This window comes from Notechis scutatus, chromosome 4 (assembly GCF_049901735.1).
Source record: "Notechis scutatus isolate UNSWTSFEM ecotype Mainland chromosome 4, rNotScu1.2, whole genome shotgun sequence".
Lineage (NCBI taxonomy): Eukaryota > Metazoa > Chordata > Lepidosauria > Squamata > Elapidae > Notechis > Notechis scutatus.
In genome coordinates, this window is record NC_142012.1 from 162,668,373 (window position 1) to 162,691,749 (window position 23,377).

The 23,377-nt window shown below is 45.2% G+C and overlaps 1 protein-coding gene across 46 annotated transcripts in view; it reads right to left on the reverse strand.

Annotated features, from left to right (window-relative positions):
- The window catches only part of EIF4G1 (eukaryotic translation initiation factor 4 gamma 1), a 135,447-nt gene that overhangs the window by 73,988 nt on the left and 38,082 nt on the right, over positions 1–23,377 (reverse strand). For 31 of the 46 annotated variants that reach the window (XM_087965475.1, XM_087965463.1, XM_087965452.1 and 28 more), the window contains 3 exons: positions 21,422–21,595; positions 18,129–18,228; positions 3,286–3,386 (listed from right to left, as the gene is read on the reverse strand). In XM_087965475.1, coding sequence (XP_087821601.1) covers positions 3,286–3,386; positions 18,129–18,228; positions 21,422–21,595 — 375 coding nt within the window. The remainder of the gene's footprint in view (positions 1–3,285; positions 3,387–18,128; positions 18,229–21,421; positions 21,596–23,377) is intronic. The other 15 variants (XM_087965489.1, XM_087965483.1, XM_087965485.1 and 12 more) reach the window with 2 other exon arrangements.

Genomic DNA, 23,377 nt, shown 5'->3' on the forward strand with positions numbered 1-23,377 from the left:
GAATTTCTATCGCTAAACAAGTGACTTGTGGATAGCAGGGGTCTCCAACCGTGGCAACTTTAAGCCTGGCGGACTTCAACTCCCAGAATTCCTCAGCCAGCAAAGCAAAGCTGGTTAGGGAATTCTGGGAGTTGAAGTCCTCCAGGCTTAAAGTTGCCACGGTTGGAGACCCCTGCTGTAGCACAACCTCCTTCTGCTCTGGGCTAAACTTCAGTTCAGGAGAAACTTCCTAATAGCGAGAACAATTAACCAGCGGAACATCTTGCTTTCAAAAATTGAAGGTGATAGTTTTTAAGAAAAGAAAGGACAGCCACTTGTCTGAAATAGTATAGGGTCCCCTGCTTGAGCAGGGGTTGGACTAGAAGACCTCCAAGGTCTCTTCCAGCTCTATTCTGACTTTCTTTCAGTACATTCTCTCTCGTTTGGTATAACTCTCTATCCCACAACAAAGCTATAAGGCAAGGGTCTTCCAACTTGACAGCCTCAAGACTTGTGGACTTCAACTCCCAGAGTTCCTGAGCTAACATGACGGAGGAGGAATTCTGGGAGTTGAAGTCCACAAGTCTTCAAGCTGTCAAGTTGGAAGACCCCTGCTATAAAGACACCGTTTCTCAACTTCAGCAACTTTACGACGCCTGGGCTTAAGGCTCCCAAAACTCTTGCTAAGGAATTCTGGGAGTTGAAAGTCCACAGATCTTAAAACTGATGAGATTGAAGGATACCCCTGTAAGAGGCCAGCTGAAGTTTTGTTGAGCTGAAATATTTTGAATTGGATCTTCTCGCAGGCAAAATAGGTTTTTGCCAGTGAGGCCCGATTTTTTTTCAGAATGTTGTTTTCAGGGAATCCAATTTGTCAACTCCAATAGAAACCACTGCATGATTATTGGCCCCAGGATCAATATTTTTTACAAAAGCTGTTGAGAAATCTAGGCTACGGCTCGCTTGAAAATGAAGGTTTTGCACTTTTAACAACAGGAATCATGGACTACAATAAATGTCGCTGGAGATTTCTCAGCCATCCAGGTCACGGTTGTCCCAAAAGTAGTTTTTCAAGAGGCAACTCGACTTTGTTTTTTTTCTTTTGAAGACGTTTGGCTTCTCATCCAAGAAGTTTCTTCAGCTCCGACTAGATGGTGGGGAATGTAAGGATTTATACTCCCTTGCAGACAGCTGGTCATTTGCATCCTTTTTAGAGAGTCATTGAGGACACTTGGAGGTTTTATCTATGTGTCATCAAGGTCACCTGAGTGGTGCAAATGGGTGTGGAGCCTTCTGGGCTGCAGGATGTTTTTCTGCCCTGTATCCCTTCCCTGTTGAACACAGGCTGTTGGGGATGAGTCCACATTGTCTGCATCTCAAAGTGAAGTGCAAATGGTTCCTGTAGTCTACAATTTTTTCCCCCCTGGAAATCCGTTCATACTCCCAACATTGTTCAAAGGGTGTTTATCCCAAAGCGCACAGTCTGCAAGGAATATAAACCCTTCCATTCCCCACCATCCAGTCAGAGCTGAAGAAGCTTCTTAGATGGGAAGCGAAATGTCTTCAGAAGAAAAAAACAAGAAAAGTCCAGTTGCCTCCTGAAAAAGCACCTTTGGGACAACTACAATAAACGTATTGCTAGGCAATGCTGTGGAGTACCCAACTTCATACTATGTCCACCTGTTTAGGTACCCCTGAACAGTTTCTCCCACCCCAACCTACCTTCACTGGATAGCCTTGTGAAAATTAAGGCAGAATCTCCATGAAACTTATATTGAGCTCAGAACGTTAAATATAAACCTTAGTACAGGTACTTTAGACTTACGACCACAACTGAACCCCACATTTCTGTTGCTGAACGAAACCTTGATTTTTTTGCCCCGTTTTGCCACAAGCGTTCAGGGAATCACTGCAGTGGTTAAGTTAGTCACACACTTGTTAAGGGAATCTGGCTTCCCCACAGAGTTTGCTTGTCAGAACGTCGCAAAAGTGACCCCAGGACTCTGTAAGCGTTATAAATATGAGTCAATTGCCAAGAATCTGAATTTGGATCACGCGGCCATGGGGAAGGTGCAACGGTCATAAGTATGAAAAAGTGTCATAAGTCACTTTTTTCAGTGCCGCTGTAATTTTGAACAGTCACTAAATGAACAGTTTTAAGTCAAGAATATCGGTATTAATAGTCTTGTTTTAAAGCTCTGAATCACAACCACTAGAATGAACATATATCTCTATATCTATCTCTATCTATCTATCTATCTATCTATCTATCTATCTATCTATCTATCTATCTCTCTATCTATCTATATATCTATCTCTATATCTATCTATCTATCATCTATCTATCTATCTATCTATCTATCTATCTATCTATCTATCATCTATCATCTATCTCTATCTATCTATCTATCTCTATCTATCTCTATATCTCTCTATATCTATCTCTCTATCTATCTCTCTATCTATCATCTATCTATCTATCTATCTATCTATCTATCTATCTATCTATCATCTGATACAAATATCAAAACAACTGAATTTTGCAAGTAAACAATCAAGCTCAGAGAGCACCAAGGACCCCACATTTCAACCCTGAGCTACAAATATTCTCCTTTATTGGTACAACTGTATTTTAAATGATAATCTGACATTTCTAGGGTGTTGGCAACCAGAAGTCCTGAGACCTTCCTAGTTCATCTAATCTCTTAGTATTGATGCTATTGTCAAATTGAACCCCTATTTTAAACTTTCGAGACAGTATTTGTTTCCAAAGCCGGGTCCAAATCATATAAATAAAACAATAAAACAACAGGAAGTGATGATGTAAGGTAAAGGTAAAGGTTGGGAACACGAGACAGGTGGACTAAGTAAACAATACCGTGTTTCCCCGAAAATAAGGTCTGGTCTTATTTTCTTTTGGGCTCCAAAATAAGCACTGGGGCTTATTTTGGGAGGTTGTCTTATTTTTTTCCTCCATGTACTTTTTAAGAGTACATGGGAGGCCCACTTCTGCTGCCCCGCAATGGCTTACCTCAAGGCCACCTATGCCCCAACACCTGCCTTGCCTCGCTTCCCTAAGCCAGTGTGGGGTGTGTGGGGCAGCTCTATCCCCTGCCTTGCCTCGCGACAACACGAACAACCAGACTTAAGTAGGGCTTATTTGGAGAGTAGGGCTTATATTAGGCACACATGCAAAAAAAAAAAAACCACAGCAGGGCTTATTTTCAGGATAGGTCTTATTTTCGGGGAGGAACACATTAATGGATCTTTTATTGTCCCACCCAGCTGCCTCCCACCCTTTCTTACTGTCTTGCGCTCTCGCTTTGGCGGGACCGGTGGCTGAGGATTCATCATGACTTGGGAAGTTGGGAATTGTTGCACGTTCTGCGCAGGATAATATGCACCAGCTGAAGGAGAAAAGGAGAAATTTGAGTTATTGCAGTCATATCATACAGGTAGTTCCTCAACTTACCACCATAATTGAGCCCCAAATCAAGGTTGCTAAGTGGGAAATTTGTTAGGTGAGTTTTGGCCCCATTTGACGACTTTTCTTGTAACGTTTGCTAAGTAAATCACTGCAGTTGATAAATTAGTAACCTGGTTGTTCAGTGAATCTGGTTTCCCCATTATCTTGGCTTGACAGGGGATCACATGACCAAGGGACATTACACCAGTCATAAATATGAGTCAGTGGCCAAGCAACCAAAGGTAGGCTGGAGTCTCTAGCATCTTTGTACTCTAGCATCAAACTTTATCCAGGTACAGGTAGTCCTCGAGTTATGACCACATAAACTTTTGTTAAGTGAGTTTTGCCCCATTTGCGGCTTTTCTTGGCACAGTTGCTAAGTGAATTGTTGCCTTTGTTAAGTTGCTAACATGGTTGTTATGTGAAATCTGGATTCTTCGTGGACTTTGCTTGTCAGAAGGTTGCAAAAGGCGATCACGTGACCCCGGGATACTGCAACTGTCATAAATATGAATCAGTTTCAAAACGTCCAAATTTTGATGGATGTGACGCCAGGGATGCTGCAATGGTCATAAGTGTGAAAAATGGTCACGTCACTTTTTTTTAGTGCCGTTGTAACTTTGAACAGTCGCTATATGAACGGTTGTGTCAAGGACTATCTGTACAAACATGCAAAGTTACCTGTCACGTAATCTACAGGTAATCCTTGACTTATGAGTTCAATCGGGGCCAGAATTTCCATTGCTAAAGCAAGCTTTGAGTCACACCAGATTTCACAACTTTTCACGATGCTTGTTAAGCGAATTACTGTAGTTGCTAAGTGAATTGTGCAGTTTGTTGGAAGTTGACTGGGAAGGTTGCCCATGGATATCACATGACCCCAGGATGCTGCAAATGTTGAAATACCGCATTTCCCCAAAAATAAGAACGGGTCTTATATTAAATTTTGCTCCAAAAGACGCATTAGTGCTTATTTTCCTGTTAGGCCTTACTTTGGGGAAGATACAGTACTAAATGCATCCATCTGGTTGACGACTTTAACTGGGGCTTAAATTACAAGCATCCAGAAAAATCACGCTAGGGCTTATTTTCTGGTTGGGTCTTATTTTCGGGGAAACAGGGTACAGGGCAGTTGCCAGCACCTGGATTTTGATCAGGGGATCGTTGGGAGGCTGCAATGGTCATTAAGTGGGAAGTCTGATCACGTCACTTTTTTTCAGTCCTGTTGTAATGGTCATTAAAACCAATTTTGTAACCTATAAGGCAAACCACTGTTTGTTCGGCCTCCCATACAAGAGAAAGCAATTCTCTCAAAAATGTCTTTTCTTTTGGTGGCTAAAGTCTCTCCATGTTGCCAAATTTCACATGATCTTAGGCAAGCATGCCCAAATCATACATGACTTTGAGGCTAAGACAAAAAGGCTACCTCTTTCAGCTATTTTGAAACAAATGTGAAGAGAAACAAACAAACACACCTATAGCGTGATGCAAAATTGCGCAATTATCCCTGGATAAGTTGGCAACTCTTGCCCTATACACATACACACCAGATACCCCTTCCTCAAGCAATCCTGGCTTATAAATTATGGAGGTTCCTTGCAGAGAAGAGGTTTTGGCATCGGTTAGGAATGTCAAAAACCTGACCCAACTAGCCCAAACAAAGAATGTCTCGGCGTTCTTCCTGCCTGGTGTTGAGCATCCCGAAGCCACCCCACTTCGCCAAATGGGGAACCCCTAATTTGAAGCTGCCACACCCTGCCCCAACTCAGATCAAGATATTCTTCACAGAAAAGTGGGATGATGTTTAAATTCGCAAACGTATTTGGAGACAAGGAGGAAGAATAAAAAGCAGGTAGTCCTCGAACCTATGGACACAACTGAGCCCAACATTTCTGTTGCTAAACCAGACACTTTTGGAGTAAATTCTGCCCCCCTTTTTTTGCCACCATTGTTAAGTGAATCACCACAGTTGTCAAGTTAGTAACACGGTTGTTAAGTGAGGTAGGCTTTGCCATTGACTTTTGCTTGCCAGGTCAGAAAAAGAGGATCACGTGACCCCAGGATGCTGCAAGAGTCATAAATACAAGATGGTTGCCAAACATCTGAATTTTGATCACCTGGCCATGGGGACGCTGCAATGGTTGTTAAGTGTGAAAAATGGCCATTTTAGTAGTGTTGTTGTAACTTTGAAGGGTCACTAAATGAACTTTTGTAAGACGAGGACTGCCTGTATACAATGGCTATCATCTGGAAGGGTGTTTTAGAGGAAACCCTAGGTCACCTGCTCAGCTCGGCATCCACCCAAATAATCAGAGTAGACCCAATTGCTTTTCCAAAATGAAGCCAGCATTAGTTCAGAATCAGAATCGAGTTAGAAGGGGCCTTGGAGGTCTTCTAGTCCAACCCCCCTGCTCAGGCAGGAGACCCGATACCATTCCAGACAAATGGCTGTCCGGTCTCTTCTTAAAAACCTCCAGTGATAAAGCACCCACAACATCTGGAAGGGGAGACAGTTGTTCCACTGGTTAATTGTACTCACTATTAGCCATTTTCCCAAGTGCCGTGGTCATTTCCCTTTCCAGGCCTATCGCATTCATCCCACTACAGGTAGTCCTCGGCTTACAACAGTTCATTAGGGAAATTTTGGGCTCAATTGTGGTTGTAAGTCAAGGCCTACATGTACTTTTCTCGGGCAACTGAAACTCTCCCTTGCAGATGTTTGCACCCAACCAATGCAGTTGGCTCTAGCCGGCGGCTTCCACCCAGACATCAAGGAAGAGAGGAGAAAAGAAGGGAGTTTGATTCAGAACATTTTAGGCAGGTTAAGTTTCACATTTGAAGACCTACAAGAGAAAAACTCGCTGGAGAAAGCAATTAGGTTGGAAGAGTTAGCGTTAAAAGGAAGCCCAGGCCATCGAAGACCATGGTGGAACATAGAGCAACTCAAAGCAGCAGTGCAAGGTAGGAAGATGTGGAGAGACCTGGCCTTAGAATCACCAAATCAGACACAACTGAATGGATTACACATCCACACCATCAAGAGAAAAATGACAGAACTTGAACAGGAAGCAGCTGTGGGAATGGATGCATTTATTTGCATCCCGGCTTTAATTATTTTTACAAATTATTATTATTACCTTTACCGTCAGAGTACAACTTGTGTACAATGAGATTGGCTGAGACCTCCCTTCGTTGCACACACCCCCAACACAACTCATAGTGAGGACAGAAGTCCCTAACCCTAATAACTCACGGCCATGAACATATCCAAAAACCTCCTGCTATTTTCCCCCACAACGACAACTCTTGAGTGGTGAATTGGGCTGAGAGAGGGAGAATGGCTGGCCCAAAGTCGCCAGTTGGCTTTCATACCTGAGGACTAGAATTCACAGCCTCCTGCCTTCTAGCCTGGTGCCTTAAAACCATTAGACCAAACTGCATGCAAGAACCCGTAACCTGTTCAGAAACCTCAGGGCTTTTAGAAATGTTGGGCTGCAACTCTCACATTCTCACCCATGGGACACGTTGGCTGGGGATGGTGGGCATTGTGATCGAGCCACCGACCTAAATCTTGCCACTGCTTGTCACCTCAAGAGCAACACGATGATCTCTTGGAAGACTTTAGATCTGGAAGGACAGGTCTTTGAAATCAACCAGTCTTCCCCCCTTCGTTAGCTCATTATGAGTTACACAAGCCTCTCTCTATAATAATACAAGTAAAGTTCTGCTTTTCAGATTGGTGGAAAGCACTTAAAACTTGTAGGGACGATCACGCACACAGCTCTCCACTGAGCTTGTTCCCCACTGGCTGGCATCTGGTGGCATCCTGATTTTTAATCTGAGAAATCGTGTGACGAAACGGATAAAAAAAAAACAGTCTTGCACCTCGATTGCAGCTCGACTCCGTTCAAGCCACGGATCCTTATGCTGCAGCTGAACCTTCCAACTCGTTCATCACACATTGTTATACCCCTTATTTTATCGTCTTGTCTGATACCTGTATGCAGAACTTCCAATACCAAAATAAATAACAGAAGGGACAAGGGGCATTCTCTTGTACCCTTTTGAATTTCACATGAATTGGTTATGACAATTTTTGCTTTCTGTGACGTGTAGATTCCTTTTAATTCCCTGGATAAAATTTTCTCCAAATGGGCTTATTTTGTGTGTGTGTGTGTGTGTGTGTGTGTGTGTGTGTGTGTGTGTGTATAGATAGATAGATAGATAGATAGATAGATAGATAGATAGATAGATAGATAGATATAGATATACACACACACACACACACGCACGCACACACACGCACACATACACAGAAGCCTGATGATGGCAGATGAGATTCTGCTGAAACGTTGCTACAACTTTAAAAGCACCACTACTATGACGTGGGAAAATACCCGAACAAAGCTGAAGGCCATACATGTAAGTACCCGCGAAAACTTAACATATATATGTATATATATACACACACACACATATACATACACATACATATACAGTATATATACATACACACACACACACACACACACACACACACACACATTTAAAAATATATAATTTCTTCCTCTGCTCTCAACTTGGCAATAGCAAAGAATAAATACAGGTAGTCCTCAACTTACAAACGTTCATTTAATGACCATTCGAAGTTACAATGGCACTGAAACAAGTGACTTATGACCCTTTTTCATACTGCCAACCATTGCAGCATTCCCATGAGCATGGGATCAAAATTCAGACGCTTGGCAACTGACTCATAGTTACGATCGTTGCAGTGTCCTAGGGTCAGTCATGTTTTGCCACTTTCCAACAAGCAAAGTCAATGGGGAAGCCAGTGTCAACTCCTAAAATATTTCTGTGGTCTTTTCGAGTTGCCAACCAAAAGAGAGGGGGAAAGCCGTGGGCAGCTTGCATTCCATAAATGTTTGCAAAGATAGTTTCTAGGTGACAAGAGATTTCTGTCGTGCAAAATTCTATCAGGAGAGCATGATTGATGACTCTGGGCTATGGATGTGTCCCATTGGAGAATATGAATTACGATACACCCAGGGGGTGGGGGAACACCAGGGTCAAGGGTGACAATGAATGATGTGTCTCAAAGTTGGCTATACCCAGGCAGTGCTGGACATGTTTACTCCTAATAAATCTTCTTTACGTTTGAAAATCCGGCTAGAGACTCATGATTTAAATGGGGGTAACTACCAGAGCCCTGACAGCCAGATTCACTTAACAACCAGATTACTAACTGTGGCAAGAAAGGCCGTAGAATGGGCCAAAACTCATTTAACAAATATCTCACTTAGCAACAGATGGGGCTCAATTGTGGTCGTAAGTCAAAGACTACCAGTACACTGGGCCATCCAGCCCTATCATAACCTGAAAAGCATCAAGAGAAGTTAAATATGAAAGCACCACTTCAGCCAAATTTCTTCCAGGTGCGAGAGATATAACTCAAACATCTGAAGAAAATCAGGCTTTGGGCAAGAAGAAAAGCTATTACGTATTTCCACAGCTGTTCTATCACATCTTCACAGCTGTAAATGAGGAAAACAATGGAAGCCCAGAGATACCCTGAAGTAAGATGGGCAGCCAGTCAATTTTATAAATAAATAAATAGATAAAAATGGAAGCTAACGTTTCACTCTGACTGGCTTCTAGGATGGGAGTGAACAGAACAGGATGTATAAAAAGAACTTGAATGAGAAAGCTCAGATATAGTAGCCTGTAGGGAATGAATAACAGAATAATAGACTTGGAAGGGACCTTGGAGGTCTTCTAGTCCAGCCCCCTGCTTAAGCAGGAGACCCTATACCATATTTCAGACAAATGGTTGTCTCATCTCTTCTTAAAAGCCTCCAGTGTTGGAGTAGCCACAACTTCTGGAGGCAAGCTGTTCCACTGAGGAATAGTTCGAACTATCAGCAAATTTCTCCTTAGTTCTAGGTTGCTTCTCTCCTTGATTAGTTTCCATCTGTTGCTTCTTGTCCTGCCTTCAGGTGCTTTGGGAAACGGATTGACCATCCCCTCCTCTTTGAATGAATGAATGAAGGCTACCACAAAACTGTATAATGCTTTGATCACAAGAAGGCCATGAAATGAGGCAGGCAAGATGAAAGGACACCTGGCTTCTCAACAGAGGCATCGGATAATCTTGTGGCTCTATCATACAGGGGGGAAAAAATGCACCTAAATTCTCAGCAGCACGTTTATCAGATTTGCCTTTGTCAATGGTAAGACTTCCAGTGCTTGGCCTGCAATACACCCACAATTCCTTGTCACTGGCCCCACAAGAGTAGAGCCGGTGAAGTCCAAAACACCTAAGAGGCACCTGCAAGCTGCCTATTCCCACCTGCCATCTTTCCCTGCATTTTTCTATAGTCCGGGGTTTACGCCTGCTGAAGTTCCCAGAACTATCCCACCTTTCCAAAAAATAAAAACTGGGAAAGGCAAGAGCAATGGCAGGAGAGGGAGAATCCATGTCATGTTGCCTTGTGCCCGTGCCAATCTATAACTCTGGTTTATAGCTGGGATTTGAAATGAAGCCACACTCTCTTTGATTTCAAGCTTAGAAAGCAGAGATATTAGAAGGTTGTTGTTGTTTAAAAGAAGAAGAAGACACACTCCATGAAAACCCTCTATAAGAAGCTTTCTGGGCATCTCCCTTGTTGTTCAGAAATTAGCCACCCGGTGCTCTGAGTGCTGTTGCCAATTCCTCGGTCCTTGGAAAAAGAGAGGCTACGTGTGGAGAGTGAGGGGGGGGGGAGACTCCTCCAAGCTGCTGCACTGACTGGTCGAGCCTGTTTTGAGCACATGGAGGCAGCAGCCCGGGCCCTGCTGAGTCATCTGGCCTAATAAACTTTATGGGTGGGCAGGGACTGCTGTAGCAGACACCGATGACAGCCATTTCTGATGCTGCAGCAGCTCAGCCAGCCCTTGGGGGCCAGCGCAGCTGCCATTGTGGGGAAGGAGCTTTGTCAACCCATGCCTGTCCTTTAAGGCAGGGGTCCCCAAACGGCCATTCCTGGGCCGTGACCTGTTCGAAGAAGAGATGGGCAAGGAGTGCAGGCACGAAGCTCCGTTCGTGTGAGTGGAGGGCGCTTGCACACGCGCGGGAATCTCCCTTCACGCAAAAGCGCCACTTTTCTCCCCGCAAGCACAAGAGCCCCTCCCCGCTCGTGCGAGTTGAGCTTCGTGCACGAACGCCAGCACCCTTCCCTCGCTCGTGAAGCTCCGTTCGTGCACAGGGAGGGCGCGCGCGCACCCCCGCTCGCACAAATGGAGCTGCGTGCGCTCGTGACGTACAGCCCCGCCCACTCCCGCGCCGGGCCGCCAAGCTGCAAAGATTGGCGACCGCTGCTTTCAAGAGCTGGATGGGAGATGAGAAAAGTCCACCCAATTCCCTTTTCGCCTGCCTAATTGGGATTGCCATCCCAACCGTCTTGGCTCTGCCAATCTTAAAAAAAAAGAGATCTGGATCTCAGGATTCCAAAAAAACACAAACCCTGCCGCTCTCGTTAGGAAAGACCCCACGGCTAAAAAAGACACACCATATTAAGCCCAAGAGGCCCAAGTCAAGCAATACGGCCCCTCTTGCTGGCAACACAGCCGTCCACCAAAGGGCCAAACATACCTACCTTTCGGTAAGGGGTGCAAACTGACGCTTCCCTCTCCCACCCCCAACCCTTTGGATTAGTAAATAAACAGGGGCCTGCAGAAATGTGGGTGGGGCAGGGGCCTCCTCGGCTCACATTTCTGAGCCTGCAAGAGCTGCTGGGCCAGCTCCAGGCTAAATATAGGAAAAGCTGTCAAGGGAGCATGTGAGCATCATGTGGGGAGAAGAATCCAAACAGCAAACAGGTCAGGAACCAAAGAGTGTCGGAGAAATTATCGGGTCCAGGGGCAGGTGAGGAGCAGTGTGGATTCAAAGTGCCACCATTCTCAATGTGCATGTGTGTTTCACTGGCCCTCAAACAGCTCCTGAAAGGAAATTAAAGGTGTAACTGGATCAGGAGTTGTCTATAAACCCACCTTTGGATTCTTGGCTACCGTAACTTGGATAAGTTAAGTCCGAGGCTAAAGTCTGCACAGCTTCTGGTCGGTCGGTTAAACATTAAACTAGTCCCACAAGAAGAAAGAAAGAAAGAAAGAAAAAGAAAGAAAGAAAGAAAGAAAGAAAGAAAGAAAGAAAGAAAGAAAGAAAGAAAGAAAGAAAGAAAGAAAGAAAGAAAGAAAGAAAGAAAGAAAGAAAGAAAGAAAGAAAGAAAGAAAGAAAGAAAGAAAGAAAGAAAGAAAGAAAGAAAGAAAGAAAGAAAGAAAGAAAGAAAAAGAAAGAAAGAAAGAAAGAAAGAAGGAAGGAAGGAAGGAAGGAAGGAAGGAAGGAAGGAAGGAAGGAAGGAAGGAAGGAAGGAAGGAAGGAAGGAAGGAAGAAAGAAAGAAAGAAAGAAAGAAAAGAAAGAAAGGAAGAAAGGAAGGAAGAAAGGAAGAAAGGAAGGAAGAAAGGAAGGAAGAAAGGAAGAAAGGAAGAAAGGAAGAGGAGGCCCTCAGAGAGGCTGACAAGAGTTTTCCAGCTTTTCTGAATAAATTGCTCTCCCTGCAAACACATTTGAGAAGGGAGACTGGAAAAGGGGCCAGAAATATACAAACTAAGAGCTGAGAAAGAATGTACAGCTAGTCCTCAACTTACGACCACAATTGAGCCCCAAAATTTCCACTGTTAAGTGAGACATTTGTTAAAAGTGAGTTTTGACCCATTTTACAACCTTTTTTGCCACCGTTGTTAAATGAATCATTGCAGTTGATAAGTTACTGAATAAGCCGGTTGTTAAGTGAATCTGGCTTCTCCATTGAGTTTGCTTGTGAGGCCGCAAGGGCTAATCACATGACCTTAGAACACACAGCAATAGTCATAAATACGAGCCGGTTGCCAAGAATCCTGATTTTGATCATGGCAAGGCTACAAAAGGTCGCAACTGTGAAAAATGGTCATAAGCCACTTCTTTCCGTGCTGTTGCATCTTTGAATGGTCAATAAATGAACTGCTATAAATCGCAGGCTACCTTGTATGTTGAAGGAAGTAGTGCGGAATTCGCATTGGCTTCCCCTTCCCTGGGATCTCTTGCAGAATCTCCCAGCAACCGATCCACCAAGTCAAACCATTCTACCGATAATTCCAAGTTATGTCAGGCTTTAAAAATGTCCTCAAAAGATCCCAAGTCTTCAAAGGTGCCAAGGAATGAATCTTAAACAGGCTGCCAAGCCTTGGGACCTTTCCAGAAATCTCCTGGTTTCAATATTTGAGACCCTCACTAAAAAAAACCTACAGGGTCCAGAAAGGCTCTGGAACAAGCAACAAGAGGGCGGAAAGGTTAAGCTGTGTGTGTGTGTGTGTGTGTGTGTGTGTGTGTGTGTGTGTGTGTGTGTGTGAAGGTTGCCTGATCAGTTAAAGCAGGTGTGTTCATTGAGGGCTGCATCAGGGGTGTGCTTAACTTCGGGGGGGCTGGGGGGGTCATGGCATGACCAAGGGGTGGGCGGACGTGGCCAGTTTGACATCACTTGCGGCTGGGAAGGAATCCCCTGCAGCTCTTCTGCCAGCGAAAACAGAGCTCAGGAGGCTGCATGCAGCCCTCCCACACTCCGTTTTCGGCAACAATGGCCTCCTGCAGTCCTGCCAGCGAAAACAGCTGCGTGGTCCTCCCGAGCTCCATTTTTGGCGACAACAGCCTCTTGCAGCCCTTCTGCCAGTGAAAACAGAGCTCAGGAGGCTGCATGCAGCCCTCCCACGCTCCGTTTTCGGCAACAATGGCCTCCTGCAGTCCTTCTGCCAGCGAAAGCAGCTGGCGTGGTCCTCCCAAGCTCCATTTTTGGCGACAATGGCCTTTTGCAGCCCTTCTGCCAGTGAAAACAGAGCTCAGGAGGCTGCATGCAGCCCTCCCACGCTTTGTTTTCGGCAACAATGGCCTCCTGCAGTCCTTCTGCCAGCGAAAGCAGCTGGCGTGGTCCTCCCGAGCTCCGTTTTCGGCAACAATGGCCTCTTGCAGCCCTTCTGCCAGCGAAAACAGAGCTCAGGAGGCTGCATGCAGCCCTCCCACGCTGTTTTCGGCAACAATGGCCTCCTGCAGTCCTTCTGCCAGCGAAAGCAGCTGGCGTGGTCCTCCCGAGCTCCGTTTTTCGGCAACAATGGCCTCTTGCAGCCCTTCTGCCAGCGAAAACAGAGCTCAGGAGGCTGCATGCAGCCCTCCCACGCTGTTTTCGGCAACAATGGCCTCCTGCAGTCCTTCTGCCAGCGAAAACAGAGCTGACATGGTCCCCCCGGGCTTCGTTTTAACTGGCAGAGGGCTGGAGAACGTCGCAACCGAAAACAGTGCCCAGGAGGGTCCATCTGTTTTCGCTGGCAGAGGGCTGGCAGAGGCTATCGCAGCCAAAAACCAAGCTTGGAAGGGCCACGTGTTGGCAGAGGCACCATGGGCCAGTCCTTCGCTATTCCCAGGGTGGCCCTGCAGGCCACATCTAGACAAGACAAACCTACTTTCTGCAATTGTTCTTATGTTTTAAGACTCCGGTCCCCTCATCATTTTCGGTGCCCTTCTCTGCACTCTTTTCTAGAGTCTCAACATCTTTTTTTTTTTTTTTTACATCGTGGAAATGCCAGTCATTTAACAACCACGTTACAAACTCAATAACTTGCAGTGATTCACTTAACGACTGTAGCAAAAATTGGGTTGTAAAACAGTGCAAAATTCACTGAACCAACATTTCACTTAGCCACAGAAATTTGGGGCTCAACCGTGGTCAAGGGCTATCTGTGCTTATGTGTCAGGAGCAAGGCTAAGTAAGTTGCAAGCCAATTTTCCATGATGCAGGTAATCAGACAGGCCACATTTCCATGATGGGCATTCAGCCCAATGACTCACCTCCAGCTTGATAGATAAAGCACAGGTTTCACCCATTTGCCAGCTCAGCAAACACACAATCTTCTCCCTTTATGTTCCCTAGTTGCAAATACTTTCCCCGTCCCTCCTAACCTCTCTCTTTCCTTCCTGCTTAGTGCCCTGATGAATAGAAGCTTCCTTATTTGTGGGTTAAAAGAAAAAGTCAAAGACAGAATTGCAAAAGGTATATTTCCTTCTGCTTAGTGAATCCATCCACTGTTTGCTATACCAAAAAAAAATTCATTCCCTTGATCAATTCTGTTGGAGGTTGCCTATAGGTAGCTCTTGACTTACGACCACAACGGAGCCCCAAATTCCTGTTGCTAAGTGAGATAGCTATTTGGCAAACTTTGCCCCGTTTTACGACCTTTCCTGCCACTGTTGTTAAGTGAATCGCTGCAGCTGTAAAAGTTAGCAACACGGTTAAGGGGCTTCTCCCCCATTGACTTTGCCTGACAGAGGGTCATAAAATCATGTGACCGTGGGACACGGCAACCGTTATAAATACATGCCAGTTGTCAAGGGTCCAAATTTTGATCACGTGACAATGGGGACACTGCAATGATTGTAAGCGTGAAAACAGTGGAAAGGCTCTTTTTAGCGCCATCGTAGCTTTGAAAGGTCGCTAAACAAATGATTGTAAGGCAAAGGCTACCTGTAAGTGATCAGAATGCACCACTATTCTATTTTTACTGTGCTAGAATGAAAATGAAGGGAACAAGCCCTTGTTTTTTTGCGTTCCCAATATTACCAAAAATCAGGATTCAAACTCAGAACTTGTTCTGCCTAGAACAGTTATATATTTCCATCTTTCTCCCAGAATGTGTCATGCCCTTGTTGGAGTCTGATTCTGAGGGGGAGATTTAGCAGCTGACAGGGAGTGGGAGTGTGGTTCCAGTGGCTGGGAGGGGCACAGTCTGGCTGGGCATTCAGAGGAAGACCCAGGGCCACCCCCCTCTTCATCCTAGGGCACGCAGGGAGGAACGAAGAAGGGAGCAACGTGGCTTACGAGAGACGAAAAGGCCCTGATCCCTTTCATTAGTTGCAGCTGGGAAAACAGGATATAAGTGCGGCATTTGCACACGGCTCCTTTGCTTCCTATCTTTGTTGAGGGTTTTGGAGTCCTCCCAACTGTGGGTGCTGCATTATCCTTTGAAAGCCGTGTTAATTACTTCAGTGTGGTTTGTGTTGGTTTTTTTATTTCTAATTATCTTTACTTTGGGTCGGACTGCATTTCTGCCCTTCGTAGACTGTTTTTGGAAGAGTTTGATAACCAGCCGAGGATAATTGGACTTTGGGGCCAAGTTGGAGGCATTAAAGGGAATTTATTCTACTTTTGTGACTTTGTTATTTTGTATGGCGCCCCGAGTCATCACAGAATGCTTCTCTCAGTGCCTACATTTTCCATCACCTCCAGGAAATGGAATAAAACCTTATTTCTTTGCAAATTAGAGAATAAGTACCTTGGTACTCAACTGCTTTGAAACTCATCGAATTTGGTATCAACGCATTTTGATGCAAAAATTGTGTCCCACTACTCATCGTTTGTTTGGCACTTGATACACAAGCAAGAATCTATCATTGTCAATGGCCTTCTGGCTCACTACATTATTCCTTGTGGGGGAGAATTGGTACTCCTTGCCCCTCCCAGAACCAATTAATGATGAATACCAAGGTCCAAAGTTAGTACAGCAAAAAGGAACTTACAACTGCAAAAAGGAACTTATGACCGTTTTTCTCACAACCGTTGCAGCTTCTCCATGGACACATGGATCAAAATTCAGGCACTTTTGGCAACTGACTCATATTTAGGATAGCTGCAATGTTCTGGGGTTAAGCAAAGTCAATGGAGAAGCCAGGCTCACTTAATAACTTACCAACCGCAGTGATTCACTGGAACGACTGTGGCAATAAAGAAAAGGGGGCAAAACTCACTTAACAACCACTTCATTCAGCAATAGAAATTTTGGGCTCAATTGTGGTCATAGGTCGAAGACAATGATACAGGATGTTTGGCTAGAATGCAAAACTGGGGGGAGGAGGGGAAAAAGCCACTCCAGAAAAAGGCAAAAATTAAACTATTACTACAAGGCATGATATGGTATCCAGGCATTAAATCCGACAAAAAAAAGGCCATTTTGATGCATTTCTTTTAAATTCCAGAGGTTTGATGAGAAGGAATTCTTTATCTAGAATTCTTTATCTAGAATTCTTTATCTGCATAACTGAATCTCAATTTTTATTTTCTCTTCAAGAATTCAATTGAACATCAATCTTTTCTCCTAGCAAGAAATTTTCCCCGTCTGCACCAAGTTTTTCTGGCCAAGTTCTCTGTGTATCTTCCCCAAGTATTATCCTTAATCATTTCACACTGAGAACAAAATAAATCAATACTTAACACCTTATCAGAGCAAAGCCACTATATTCAAGGATAAATTGCAAAGCCTAAAACAGCAGGAGACAGAGCTTAAAAAGTGAGGATTACGGAAGGAGCGAACAGAAGCCATCATGGAGCAGCTAATTTCATTAGTAGGCCAAAAATTCCTCACTTCTCAATTCTGCCTCTAATCCAGATACATTTCCATATACAGATAGTTCTCGACTTAAAACCGTTTGTTTAGTGACCATGAAGATACGACAGCACTGACAAAAAGGTATCTTATGACTGCTTTTCACACTTACGACCGGCGCAGATGCTTGGCAATTGATTCATAGTTTTTACGACGGTTGAAGTGTCCCAAGGTCACACAATCCCCTTTTGCGACCTTCTGACAAGCCCAGTGAATGGGGAAGCCAGTTAACAACCGTGTTACTTAACTGCAGTGATTCATTCAACAGCGGTGGCAAGAAAGGTCATAAAGTGAGAAAAAAACTTAACAAACTGTCTCAGCAACATAAATTTTGGGCTCAGTTATGGTCGTAAGTCAAGGACTACCTGTACAGATCCTTGACTTACAACCATTTGTTTAGTGACCATGCAAAGTTACAACTGCGGTGAAGAAAAGTGACTTATAATCATTTTTCACACTTCCGACTGTTGCAGCATCCCGTCAACTAAAAAAATACTCCTTTGGTCTTTTTTTAGTTGCCAGCGGAAAGGGAGTGGGGAAAGTAGTGCATTCCTTAAATGCTTCAGATAATTGCTAGGCAGCCAAAGCTGTTGGTGCACAAGATTATTACTGGAGAGCATTGTTGATGACTCTTGGCTATGGATGTGTCCCATTGGAGAATATACATCCAGGGGTGGACCAGGGTCAAGGGGGAAATGAATGATATATCTTAGTGTCAGCTGCACCCAGGTAACGCCAAGATGGTCACTCCTAATAAATCAATTTTTTTTTTACTCTGAAAGATGCGGCTAGGTTATGATTTGAATGGGGGTGGATTTGTTGGAGCCTTGACATCCCCATAGTCAGATGATCAAAATTTGGAGGCTTGGCAACTGACTCGTATTTATGACCGCTGTGTCCCGGGGTTATGTGATCCCCTTTTGTGACCTTCTTACAAGCAAAGTCAATGGGGAAGCCAGATTTACTTAACCCCGTGCTACTAGCTTAACAACTGCAGCAATTCACTTAACAACCATGGCAAGAAAGATTGTAAGATTGGGCAAAACTCACTCAGTGACAATAATTGTGGGCTCGATTGTGGCTGTAAATCGAGGATTACCTTCCCCTTTAACCCCCACTGGAGAGGTTGGCCATCTTAGGGATGAAACCCTATCAGTGTTGGCAGGCATGCGTTTGTGCACTTACCAAAAGGGCCATACTCTGGGGTGTTGCCTCCGGGGTAAAAGCTGGGGGCACCAGGTTGGACAGGATACTGCTGTGTCGGAACGACATATGTGTTGCGACCCTAGAAGAAGAGGAGAAATGGAGCAGGTGAACCCTCAAGACTGCATTCAGAAGAGAACAAAGCAGGCAGCGCTGAGCTTAAGGAAATGGCCCAGGGAAGCCCACTAGGTCAGGCGTCTCCAACCTTGGCAACATTAAGCCTGGCGGACTTCAACTCCCAGAATTCCCCAGCCAGCTGCACTAGATCCAGAAGTCCAGAAGAACTAAACAGAGATTATACTTTGTGTGCTGATCCTCAAATTGCAGCATCCAAAGATTGAGCAAATCGTCCTTACAAAGCTTAAGAAATGTTTCTCTCAACCTTAAACTTTTTTTTTAAATTTGTGCAGCGTTGTTGAATTCTACTGTACAGTGCAATGTTAATGTGATATCAGGGGGTTTTCAATTTGATGTATAGAATGTGAAGGGGGTGTGTTTATTTTCATAGTCATAATGTACACTGAAGGTGGTATTTAATTTCATTGTGCGAGGTATAATGACAATAAAGTAAACTAAAACATCTTGTCTTTTAACTGATAAAGGCTGGCACTAAAATGTTCCAATGGATGTTTGCTGAGACGGTGTTGCCTTTCTAAATTCTTTCCCCCACCACCCCAACTCCAGATCTATTCTGTCTCACTTTATGACGACTAATCTCAACCCTCCAAGTCTCAAGTCCAAGTCTCTGCCCTCTAAGCACCATCCACTGATTACATTCTAGTAATTATAAATGTAACCACAGGCTTGAGAGTATCATTGGCTCCAGCAATCGATACCTTCAATAGGAAGGGCCATCATGAAAATCAGACCAGGCCACCCTGCTCCCAAAGGTGCTTCCCCCCTCCCCCAAGAGGCAACTGGACTTTCTTGTTTTTTCTTTGAAGACATTTTGCTTCTCATCCAAGAAGCTTCTTCAGCTCTGACTGGATGGTGGGGAATGGAAGGATTGATATTCCTTGCAGACAATTGGTCATTTGCATCCTTTTTAGAGGGTCGTTGAGGCCGCTTGGAGGTCTATCTGTGCCTTCAGGGTCACCTGAGTGGTGCAAATGGGTGTGGAGCCTTCTTGGAACTGCTGAAAGGACTGTGTTGTGGACTGGAGATAGATGATGTCGTATCCCTCCCGCTCTGTTGAGTTCAATTTTGTTCAATTTTGACAGATGGCCTCTTTGACCCCTTTCAAACCAGCGGTCTTCTCTGTCCAAAATGTGAACCTTGCTGTCTTCAAAAGAGTGACCTTTGTCTTTTAAATGCAGACTGCTGAACCTTGTCCTGATGGGTTTGTTCTCCCATGTTGTGCCATGCGTTCATGAAGTGGTGGTTTTGTTTTCCCCAATGTACAGATTTGCATGTGCTTCACTGCACTGTACTGCACATACCACATTGCGCAGTTTGTGGCTGGGTGTTTTATCCTTGGGGTGGACAAGCTTCTGCCTTAATGTATTCTTGGTGCTTGGAGATTGCTGCTGCTTAGAGATACTTACCACTGAGATAAATGGCCTGTTTTTGATTCCTCTTTCAAACCAGTAGTCCTCTCCGTCCAAAATGTGGACTTCAAAAGAGTGCCTACGTCTTTTAAAAGCGGATGAACTGCTGAGTCTAGTCCAGATGGGTTTGTTCTCCTGCAAATGACCAGCTGCAAGGAGTATAAATCCTTCCATTCCCCACCATCCAGTCAGAGCTGAAGAAGCGTCTTGGATGAGAAGCAAAACGTCTTCAGAAGAAAAAAGCCCAGCTGCCTCTTTGGGGGGAAAAAAAAAAAAAAGCACCTTTGGGACAACCATGACCTGGATGACTGAGAATCTCCAAAGAAATTCCCCTGTTCTTTTTGCAGGGAGAGCACCTGGAGCCCGTAGGGACAAAGGGTGATGGACCCGCGATTTAAGCATCGTCTGGCAATCCCTTTTCTCTGAAAGAAGAGGGCTTACGTGGCACTCGTATCTGAGGAGGCTCTTTGCCTCTTGTACTGTGTCTCACAAGGCCATATGAGGTTCTCCTTCGCGTCTCCACCAGCATTTGACCTGCTAGACACACTTCTTGGGATGCTTAGGGTGAGGCCTTTATAACTATGAGATAATGTGACCTAAATTAAGAGTTTGGTCAAGGAGAGAAAACCGGATGACCTTGCAAGGGATGGAGCTGGTGGTAGCCTAGCCAAGATTTCATTATAATTTCCCATGGACTAAATCAATATGAAACAATCCCAAACCCACACAATGTGTTTTACATGAAACTGCAGAAGGCAACGCTTGTGGGGTATTTCCCTTTCCCTTTTATATATAGTAGGACTCCCCATTTTCTAAAATTAGGTTTGCCATGCACAGAGCCTGCATGATAAAAACATCAGAACTTTTTAGAGGTCACTCATATTTATTAAGGGACTGAACCACAGGAACTGGCTCTAGTTGAATAGCCTGGGACAGAACCTTGAAGGGGGAGAGACAGAGAGAGAGGGAGAGACCGTGTTATGTCTTGACCTTCTTCAAGAGCAATCGGAAACATTTGCACATGTGAACTATTGAGACTAGCCGGTAGGTTTGCAAGAGTTCACATAAGGCTTCCTAAGCGGCCATTCCTGGACAAGCTTCGGGAATCAAGCCAAGCTCATTTCCTAAAAATGGTGCAAAATACATCATCTTTGTTCCAACTGGCTCGGGACAGATAAGAAAAGGGAGGTCAGAGGAGCCGTCCTTTGCTACTGACTCAGGGTGAGAGCCATTAAATCTCGTAAAATCACAATAATCGGCCCATGAACCGGGTTGTACAAGCAGCTCAGTTAAGCAGGGAGTCAAGTCACGTCGCGTCAACTCAATGTCTGTTGTTACCTCCTGGTCCCAAATGCTTTTCCGCTGTCTCTGACCGAGGCCAGCACACCCCATTCCTGCCTTCCCCATTGGAGGAAGGCATTTGCATACATCAACAATGCGACCATTTGCCAGCGTGTGTTTTGTTTTACCAAAATACAGCTATCCCCAGACAAAAGACAACCAAGGCTGTAGCGTTACAGGCAGCTGGGAGCCATGACTGGGATGCTATCTGTTGACAGGCAGGAGGGCAAGACCAGAAACTTACCCCTCCTCCTTTCTTACACCAACCCCAGAGGGAAGGCGAGCGACACACCAGGTTCCAGGAGACACAGATCGCTTGGGAAAGCAGCCACAAGCTCTCCGCCGCTCCACAATGAAGGAGGCCGCAGCCCCAGTCTAACCCCTCACCTGTCCAGGGATGTAGTAGGCACCTTGCGAAGCAGGATAGGAGATCTGTGAAGGGATCATCATGACCTGGGAAGCAGCTGGATAAACATGAGTGGGTGGGCCAGGCCGAGCCGACGTGTTACTCTGCACCCGGGAAGCACTGGTCGGTGGCTGGGCCCTGCTCTGGTAGAAATGCTTCAAGAGAGAAAGGAGAGAGCGACGTGCTTAGTTAGTCAGGCCAGGCCAGAGGAATCCCAGCTGCTTCCCCTACACTAGGCTAGCCCCACCGTAGGTCTTCTGAGACGGCGTGTGGCAGGAATCTGTCCCCGCCCCCCCCCCCCACGGGTCGAAATGCAGGTAGTCCTCAACTTACGACCACAATCGAGCCCCCAACACTTATGTTGTTCAGCAAGAAGTTTTGTTGAGCGAGTTTTGCCCCATTTTACGTCTCTTCTGGGTCAAGCGAAGCACCGCGGTTAAGTTAGTCACACGGTGGTTAAGTGGCTCCGGTTTCTCCGTTGACTTTGCTTCTCGCAAAAAGGGGACACTGCAACCGTCGTCGGTGTGAGTCAGCCGTCAAGCATCCGGATGTAATACCAGGCTAACCCGTGGGGATGCTGCAACGGTCGTTAAGTGCGAAAAGTGGCGTACGTCACTTTGTTTTCCCAGTACCGTTGTTAACTTCCAAAAAAAACAGGTCATTAAATGAACTGTTGTTAAGTCGAGGACTACCCGTAGGAGGGCAGCCACTGCTGGGAGCTTTGCTGAATTTCAGGATGTACCAACTCGCTCCTGAATGAATGAAAGCTTGCTTACAGCCGAGAAGGATGCAACGAAAGGCTTGAATCAAAGGCCAGCAGGGCTAGGTTTTGCCCAAGTCTTCAGAAAGGAAGACAATGGGCCCTATGGGAAAAAAAAAATCCCTCTCTTGACATAATCGTGAATAAGAGGCAGGGAAAGACAAGGGAGAGAGGAAAAATTAGCTCAGTTTAACCGGTAACTTCTCTCTGTGGACACCCTATACTGGGCTGCATTTCTACAGATGCATAAGTTCCCTTTCCCAAATGAACAGAGTTGTGGAAAACAAGAGTCTCCAACCTTGGCAACTTTTAAGACTAGTGGACTTCAACTCCCACAATTCCTCAGCCAGCAAAGAAACTTTTAAGACTTGTGGACTTCAACTCCCACAATTCCTCAGCCAGCAAAGAAACTTCGAGACTTGTGGACTTCAACTCCCACAACTCCTCAGCCAGCAAAGAAATTTTTAAGACTTGTGGACTTCAAATCCCAGCTGGCTGAGGAACTCTGAGAGTTGAAGTCCACAAGTTTTAAAATTGCCAAGGTTTGGAGACCCCTGGCATAGGGAGTGTAGGGCGGAGTCCCCAACACCGGGGCCACGGCATGCCAGAAACCAGGCCACAAATACAAGCGAAGCCCCATCCGCTTGGCTGGCTAAAGAACTCTGGGAGTTGAAGTCCACAAGTCTTAAAGTTGCCATGGTTGGAGGAGACCCCTGCTGTAAAATAAGCTGGACTGGTGAAAACGCATACAGGTACTCCTCCACTTACAATCATTTGGTCAGTCAACTGTTGCACGGTTGAACTTACAACCGCTCAAAGTCACAGCAGCACTGACAAAAAAAACCCGACTTACGACCCATATTTTCACGCTTACAACCGTCGCAACATCCTCAGTGTCACGTAATCTAGAGTGGGATGCTTCCCAACTGACTCGTATTTATGACCAGTTGCAGTGTCCCGGGGGGGAGGTCACGTGATCCACCTTTTCGACCTTCTGATGAGCGATGTCAAGGGGGAATTCAGATTTGTTTAACAGCTGCGTCCCTAACTTCACAATCGCAGGGATTCACTTAAACAGCGGCAGGGAAAGTCGTAAAAATGGGGCAAAGTTCACTTAACCATTGTCTTGCTTAGCCACGGGAATGTTGGGCTCGGTGGTGGTCGTAACTCAAGGACT